General features: G+C 39.0%; 1 protein-coding gene across 1 annotated transcript; it reads left to right on the top strand.

Annotated features, from left to right (window-relative positions):
• Positions 1-5,846: 5,846 nt before the first annotated feature.
• LOC141629926 (putative F-box/FBD/LRR-repeat protein At5g56810) lies at positions 5,847-7,340 on the top strand. Its single transcript, XM_074442839.1, has one exon. It carries the CDS (start codon positions 5,847-5,849, stop codon positions 7,338-7,340), a length of 1,494 nt encoding a protein of 497 aa, XP_074298940.1.
• The last annotated feature ends 1,400 nt before the right edge of the window (positions 7,341-8,740 follow it).

Genomic DNA, 8,740 nt, shown 5'->3' with positions numbered 1-8,740 from the left:
AACCCATAAAACTCCCTTTTCCTCACCAATGTGGGACAATTGGAAACACTCCAAAGGCAAAAAGCCCCTATATTTTCCAACAATCCCCCACTAGGGGCGCCAGAGACAGAGAAAGAAATTCCTGGGTAAAGGAAGGATTGGATACTTAGGTATCAATATCTTTCGATTTGAATTGACACTTTAGTGAAATGAGGAAACAACTTACTTACAGCGAGAGAATATCTTGCGATTTGAATTCCTAGCTGAGCTTCGGTCGATACCCCCCACAACACATATCATACCTTCAGAATTAAGATCGTTCCGCGTTTCAAAGTGCAACGCGCTCTTTTAGAGCTGTGCGTTTACCTCGGTACTAATAGGTGTGTTCAGAAGACTTCTCATAGTCTAATGATCGTTAAACCTACGTAGGTGACTCAAGTGCTTCTCAATAGCACTTCTCACATGAGTCATTAAGGACCTAAGTCCAACCTGGTGTATGATCCATCAAGTGCGTCTCAAAAGCACCACCATAAAGGCTATGAATCATACAACGCCATAGGAATAGAAGCTTTAGACCTAGTCAAGTCTCACTCTTGACCTAAGGACTTAAGCCCCATTCCCCTCGACGTGTCAACGACTAGTCTCCTAGCCAGCCCTTTAGTAAAGGGATCAGCAAGATTGTTTTCGGACTTCACATAGTCCAAAGCAATCACTCCATTGTCTTGGAGTTGTCTAACTGCAGCGTGCCTTATTCGAATATGTCTCTTTTTGGAATTGTAGACACTATTCTTTGCAACACCAATAGCGACTGCGAGTCACAAAGCGGGGAGACCGGTGTTAGCCGTCCGCCCCATCTTGGTATATCGGCTAAAAGGTTTTTCAACCATTCACCTCTTGTCCTGCCAACTCAAGAGCTATGAACTCGAGATTCCATGGTAGAGCGTGCAATACAAGTCCTGTTTCAAGACTTCCACGATATAGCACCTCCACCCATGGTGAAGACATAACCACTAGTAGAACAGATCTCATCGTTACCCTGCAACCCATTCGCATCACAATATCCCTCTAACACAACAGGAAATTTACTATAATGCAAACATAAGTCTACTGTTCCTTTTAGGTATTTTAGTAAACGACGAAGAGCATTCTAGTGTTCATTACTAGGGTTATGTGTATAACGACTCAGTCTACTAACTGCATAAGCAATATCTGGTCGAGTACAGTTCATTAAAAACATCACACTACCTAGGATTTTAGCATACTCTTCTTGGGAAACACTCTTGCCCAAGTTTTTACACAAGTGTACACTAGGATCATAAGGTGTTCTAGCAGGCACATCATCAAAGCGATTAAAACTTTCTCAACACTTTTTCAACATAATGATATTGACTTAGACAGATTCCATTGGGGTTTCGGATGACCTTAACTCCTAGGATAACATCAGCTTCTCCTAAATCCTTCATCTCAAAATGTGATGACAAAAATTCTTTGGTTCTAATTATCACCTCTAAATTATTACCAAGTATTAACATGTCATCAACATAAAGGCATATAAGCACACAATCAGATTCTATTACCTTTGAATAAACACATGAATCAGAATTGTTAACCACATAGCCATTACTTATCAAAGTGTTGTTAAACTTTTCATACCACTGTTTAGGTGCTTGTTTCAGTCCATAGAGTGACTTGTTCAGTTTACACACTTTACTCTCTTGACCCTCAATCACAAAACCTTCAGGTTGAGACATATAGATCTCTTCCCTTAGTTCACCATTCAAAAAAGCAGTTTTAACATCCATCTGATGTATAATAAGGTTATGAATAGCAGCTAAGGCGACAAGAGTCCTAATAGTCGAAATTTTGGTCACAGGAGAGTAAGTATCAAAATAATCAATACCCTTCTTTTGTGTAAAGCCTCTAACTACAAGTCTAGCTTTGAACCTTTCTATTGTACCGTCAGGTCTCATTTTCTTTTTAAAGATCCATTTACTTGTAATGGGTTTACTACCTTTAGGTAAATCAGTCAACTCCCAAGTCCGATTTGACACAATAGAGTCAAGTTCACTTTTAATAGCATCTTTCCAAAAATTAGCATCAATGGATTTCATTGCCTCACTATACGTTTTTGGGTCATCTTCTATTAAAAAAGTGAAACAAATTCATCATCGGCACAAACAAAGTGTATCCATATTCAGACAAAGACAAAGTTGAAACAAAATCGGCTCCAAAGTTCTTTGGACATCTAGGTCTCTTAGTCCTTCTAGGTTCAAAGAACATGATCAATAGAAGTGCTACTACTAGCATGTGAAGAGATATCAATAGATGTAACAGGTAAACTAGGAGGTGAATCAACATTCTTCTGTAATGGAAAAACATGCTCAAAAACACACAGATCTCTAGCTTCGATATAGAACGATCACTTAAAGACATGAATCTATAAGCAGAACTATTTTGAGCATAACCTATAAAAACACAATCATAGGTCTTTGGTCCAACGGTAGGTCTCCTAAAGTCCGGTAAACCCACTTTAGCCAAACACCCCCATACCTTAAGGTAACTCAGGTTAGGAGGATAGCCCTTCCAAATTTCGTAGGGTGTCTTGTCAAGTTTCTTATGAGGTACACGGTTAAGAATGTGACAAGCCGATAGTATTGCTTCCCCCCACATATCGTCAGATAGGCCAGAACTTAAAAGCATAGCATTCATCATCTCTTTTAAGGTTCTATTTTTACGTTCACTACACCGTTAGACTGAGGTAAGTAAGGTGGACTAGTCTCATGTATTAAACCGTTAGCAACACAAAAGTCGGCTAGATAACTAGATTTATACTCACCACCTCTATCGACCTTACCCTTTTAATTTTTCTCACAAGTTGATTTTCGACTTCATTTTTAAAGTTTATAAACGATTGTTCTGCTTCATCTTTAGTCTTAAGCGGATAGACACGGTGTACCTTGAACAGTCGTCTATAAAGGTGACATAATAATTCTTTCCACCTCTACTTGCCACATTTTTGAAGTCAACTAGGTCGGTGTGAATTAACTCAAGAAGACTCGTATTCCTAGTTGTGACAGGTTTACTAGGTTTCTTTGTGAATTTAGCCTCAACACAGCTAGCACATTTAGAGAATTCTTGACTCGTCAAACTTGGAATTAAACTCATAGTTCTAAGTTTTTTAATATAGTCAACATTCACATGACCTAATCTACCATGCCAAACATCAATAGACTCAAAGAATATAAGCGAAGTAGATGCAATATTATTAAAAACTCAATCGGTGTTCAATACAAAAAGACCCCCTGAAAGATAACCCTTGCCCACAAATTCCCCATTACGCGACATTACAACCTTGTCGACCTCAAAACAAGTTTCAAACCAGCTTTGTTCAATAAGGCACCAGACACGAGGTTTCGACGCAATGAGGGTACAAATAAAACATTGGTGAGAGCAAGTGTTTTCCCGAGGTGAGTTTGAGAAAGATCTTGCCTTTGCTCAGATCACCGCAGATGAAGAATTACCCATGTAGACGCATTCCCCATCGCCTACCTCCTCGAACTCAAAGAAATAACCCTTATCGGACAGAGATGTCCGAAGCGCCCGATTCAAGACCCATTCAAGAAAGATTACCCACCAGATTAGCTTCCACAACCACAAAGAAGAATGACATCATCATCAAAAGAACATTAGCTTCAGCGATTTTCTTTTCAGATTACACTTTGGTAGGCTTTGTGACCGGTTTTCCCACGAGACATAGCAAACAATGGGACCCTTTGGTTTCTGAATCTTAGCAACTGGTTTGGTATGCTTCCCTGGACCATTCTTCTTAGCCGGACCCTGGTTCTTACCCTGACCAACCTTGGCCTTACCCTTACCCTTGAACTTCTCAAAGATTGGACGGACCACCGGACTCAACCAGATTAGCTTTAACAAAGAACGAAGCATTCACGAAAGACTAGCGGGTTGGTCTTTAAGGCGATTTGCCTCTTCGGTCCTCATGTGTCCTACTAGTTCTTGGAGAGACAGGTCTTTTTCTTATGCTTAAGGTGGTTCCTATAGTCGGACCGGAGGGAGGAAATTTCTCTAGCAAAACATTGGCCACAAAAGTGTCATCTAATTTCATACCCTCATTCACTACATCAAAGACATAGGTTTTCGTAGACATGAACTTGTTCCATGATGGGTTTCCCGTCAGCCATCTGAAATTCCAGCCACTTACCCACAACATATTTCTTTTTCCCCGCATCATCAGCCCCATACTTTGCCTCTAAGGACTCCCATATCAGTTTGGAAGACTTATGAACCATAAATAGGTCAAAAAGGGTGTCAGTCATGTTGTTTAGAAGCTGGCATCTAACAAGTTTATTGTCCTTATCAAATTTCTTAATATCTTCTTCGTTTGACTTAACAAAGAGATTTAGCGGGGGGGTATTCTCTACGGTCTCGAGGCGCCGCCTCTTTAACAGAGCGGGCGGATCACTAAACAGCACATAATCAATTTCTAGTTGTTCGAAAAACATTAGCAGTTTCTGAGACCAACGTTTATAATTATGACCGTCTAGTTTTTCCAATTTAGACAAATCAGGAAGAGTTTTTGCTAAAACAGACGACATGTTACAGCAGCAGACAACAACAAATAAATAGTTTTCAAATTGTTGTTGCAAAAACGAAGCAGTAACAATAAAAGGAGAAAGATCAGAATATATAACCGATTCGTAGTGCCGTGGTACGGAGGCCACTGCCTTGAAAACTATTTCGGCACGACCGTGGTGGCGATCAGCTGTTGCCGGTAGTCCCCCAAGGATTTACACTACAGCGCTTAAACCCGCCCACTCGAGATTAAGAGCTATGGAACGATATAATTACTTTACCCAGAAATTGTAAGAGAGGAAGAGAGAATGATATTGTCATATATGTTTCTGATTGATGAAAGAAAGAAGAGCAGGAGCTCTTATTTATATAGAAGACGGAGGACTTAGTGGAGCGTAAACAGCTCCCTAAAACGCAGCAGTCAGTGGAGAAAATGGAGGAGCAAAGCTCTCAACCCACTAACTGCATTGACTGACCAAGTCCAAGTCCAAAACAGAAATTATATGACAAACCGCGGCCCAAAAAGATAGGCACAGCCCGCCGCAGGCGATTGCCAAATCCCAAATCCCGAATCCCGAATCCCGAATCCCGAATCCCGAATCCCGAATCACGAATCCGGATCCGGGCCGGGCCGGGCTCGGGCACGGGCACGCGCGCGCGCGCGTGTGCGAGCTGAATTAAGCACCTCGCAAAGCTTCCACAAAAGCCTCCCATGACCCACTAGTGATATGGTAAGGAGGGTGGGTACATATAAACCCATAAAACTCCCTTTTCCTCACCAATGTGGGACAATTGGAAACACTCCAAAGGCAAAAAGCCCCTATATTTTCCAACAGTCTGGGTGGGTGGATTTGGCCGGCTGTGTGCAGGCGTCTAGGGCGGAGGGAGCAGTGAGACGGTGGTTGTTGAGGTGGTGGTGGTTGATATTGGTGGGAGGGAATTGAAAAAGGCTAAATTGAATTGAGAACAAAGAATGGTATTGAAATAATAAAGGTATATATAATGGTCATTTATGTCCACGATTGAGTAAATTATATCCATGAATGAGCACCACCCCTTACTAAATTAAACTAAATTTAGCCATAAGAGTTTTTTAAACAGGTTCAGGTACGAGTTCGGGTTCGGAGTTTAATTAACATGGTAAAGACTCGAGTTTTAGGCATCAAAATCTTTGGTCCATATCCAAGTGAAACTAAACCCAACATCGTAACTCATAGTACAAACGTATAAATACCAAATGAAGACTTAAACCCCTAAAATCTTGTTAAACCCTAATAATGGCTGCCAAAAACAGAGCAGAGCAGAGGAGGCAGAGGACTAAAAAGAAGGCAGACGCCAAACAAAAACAAGACAGGCTAAGCTCCCTTCCCGACGATATTCTTATCAGAATTATCGCCCACCTTCCTCTCCCTCAAGCCGTCACCACCGAGTCTTTATCTCGTCGATGGCTTGGTCTCTGGACTAACCGTACTACAATTCAATTAAGCAACCGTAATTACGACTGCTTACTTGAATTCTTTATCGCTTTTGATGATATCATGACCTACTTTACCTCCCCCGTCCTCCGTAGTTTTAGTTTCGAGTTAGTTGGCGTAAATAACCATTCGTTATATCTGCCTTCCTTTGATTCAAAACTCAAACAAATTTGTGAGCTGAACGTCCGTGAACTTAAGGTAACATTCCGTGTTAATTATGATGGTATGAATATCGTTAATTTCCCGAATGTAGTTTTTCAAACGCAGTCGTTGGTATCGATTGAGTTTTGCTCAACGGTTGGTTGGCAGTTGCCTGAATCGATCAATCTTCCCAAGCTGAAGAACTTAACTCTTTATCTTTGTCCTTTAAATTGCAATTGGTTCGAGAAACTAACCAAGGCTTGTCCATCACTCGAAGAAGTATCTTTAAACTACGAGGATCATAACTGTTTTTGTTGGCCGATACAGTTTGGAAATTATAATATTGAGTGTAGCAATCGAAATTTAAGACGTTTGTTTATAAACTTGGAAAAAAGCGAATACCTTAAATTTCATATTAATGCGCCGAAGATAGAGTTATTGTCTGTTCGAGCTCCAAAATCAATGATTTGTACCTTCGGAAAGGCCGTACCAATTGTTTTACGTGAAGCAAGCATCGAATTAACCGGTGTTGAACCTCCAGCGAAGGTAGATTACGAGTTAATGGCAGAATTTTACAAGGTTATGTCTAATGCTCGGGTCCTGTCGCTCCATGTTTTTGCACTAGATAATTTTCCTACTACCTTGCTTCGAAAGGCTACCAGCCTTACACTCGACACGAAACTCTGTAACGATGTCGACACGAAGATTGCGTTGTCGTCGTTCCAAGAATTATGTCCAAAATTAGACGCTTTGACCCTTAAATTTTCGGATTTTGGGAAGAATAACGCGAAGTGGATCCTCCCGAAACCTTCCAATGTAAGCACACTACCACAAGGACTTAAGACGATATTGCTCGAAACTCACTGGTACGCTTATTGTAAGCCGGTGAAATCTTTTTTACAGTCAATAAGATACTTGTTAAGTGAGGCATTGGAAGATTTCGAATCAGTAAGTCTAGAGCGTAAACAAAAAACAGAATTGATGTTTTGCAATCTACTCTTCCATTGTCCTACGACTTCATTAGGGTGTCAGGTTGAATTCGTCGGGAGATTTTTCAGGATGTCTCGAAAATCCGGCCCGAAAGTAACTAGTTCAGATGGTGAAGTTATCCCTTTTAGTCGTTTGCCAAGGCATATTTTCAATCCTCTAGAATGACAAGAAAAAAAACTATCTTTTTGCTTTTATTATTGGGCGTTAGTATGGTACTAAGTATTTATGTAGTCGGATGGTATACACCAAAAAAAAATACAGTATCGTAGTATTATGTATGAAGCAACTTCGTTTTTTTTCAAAAGTTCATTGATGAAGCGTAAAATTTTATAAATTTATCGCCTCTTTTTTTTGTTTTGTTTTTTATAAACCGGATCCCATCATAACGTACTTAATCCCTTTTTATCGTCACACAAAGGTACAAATATAACACAAATGGGAGGGGGTGTGGTTGGCATCATTGGAATGGATTTGAATGGATTGATCCATTATTCTAATATTTGGCTGGAGCATTTTGGAATGGAGTTAGATACCCAATTGATTCTAACTCTATTCCAATCCCTTGTAATCTCATACCCACCTCATTTCCATGGATTCAAACTCCATTCTAACAACCCCTTGTAATCTCATATTTTTGAGCTTATTTCCATAAACTTTATTTGTTTTTGAGTATTTGTATGTTTTTTTGAGCTTATTAAAATTTATAAGTTAGATTTTATTTTTTTCCGTCAAAACTCAAATTTTACTAAACTTATATGTAATGTTTTTGAGTATTATTGCAATTTTGTAGAGCTTAATGTTTAAGTAAATAAACTCAAAAAATTTATAATAAAACTCAAAAATTTTATTATAATGCTCAGAAACTATGGATTGGTAGTAATACATCAGATGTATAATCCACTTACTGAATGAATTCTAACTCAATTCCAACCCCTTTACTTTATTTCCAATGAACCAAACCAGATTGAAAGGTATGGAACTAGAACCCCATAATTATATGGTTTCTCATTCTATTCCTGAGCAGCGAACCAAACGACCCCTAAAATCATTTATTTATAAGTTAGAAATATAACGTCAATGTCACCATAATAAAGAGAGGCGTTGTTGCGAATCAACTCGGTTTTTATTCCATATCTTCAATCCTCTATAACGACTAGAAAAAACTATATTTTTGCATTTATTATTGGGCGTTAGTATGGTATTTATGTAGTCGGATGGTATACACCAAAAAAAAATTATAGTATTGGAGTATTATGTATGAAGCAACTTCGTTTTTTTCCTATATCAATTACAAATGGTTACAATATATGATAAAATAGCTAGCTATGATTGTTAATTATGAAAACTTGTACCCCCATAAACCTGTTTTCTTATAACAAATATAATATAAATATTGTTTAATTTATGTCATATATACTCGTAATTGTGGTAAAGCCTATTTACTATAGTCGAATTTGATTTAAAAAATAAAATAAAATCACAAATTCCTTGCGAAGAGAAAAGCTAAAGAACATAAACCCTAAAAACCTTTGAAGCCTTATCAAAGATGGAAAGGACGAACAGGA

This window comes from Silene latifolia, chromosome Y (assembly GCF_048544455.1).
Source record: "Silene latifolia isolate original U9 population chromosome Y, ASM4854445v1, whole genome shotgun sequence".
NCBI lineage: Eukaryota > Viridiplantae > Streptophyta > Magnoliopsida > Caryophyllales > Caryophyllaceae > Silene > Silene latifolia.
The sequence above is the reverse complement of the archived record's forward strand: the minus strand, read 5'-3'. Positions and strand labels throughout refer to the sequence as shown.

Excerpts from the sequence above, each read along its gene's own strand:
- LOC141629926 (XM_074442839.1), top strand. The coding sequence starts at position 5,847 with ATGGCTGCCAAAAACAGAGCAGAGCAGAGGAGGCAGAGGACTAAAAAG.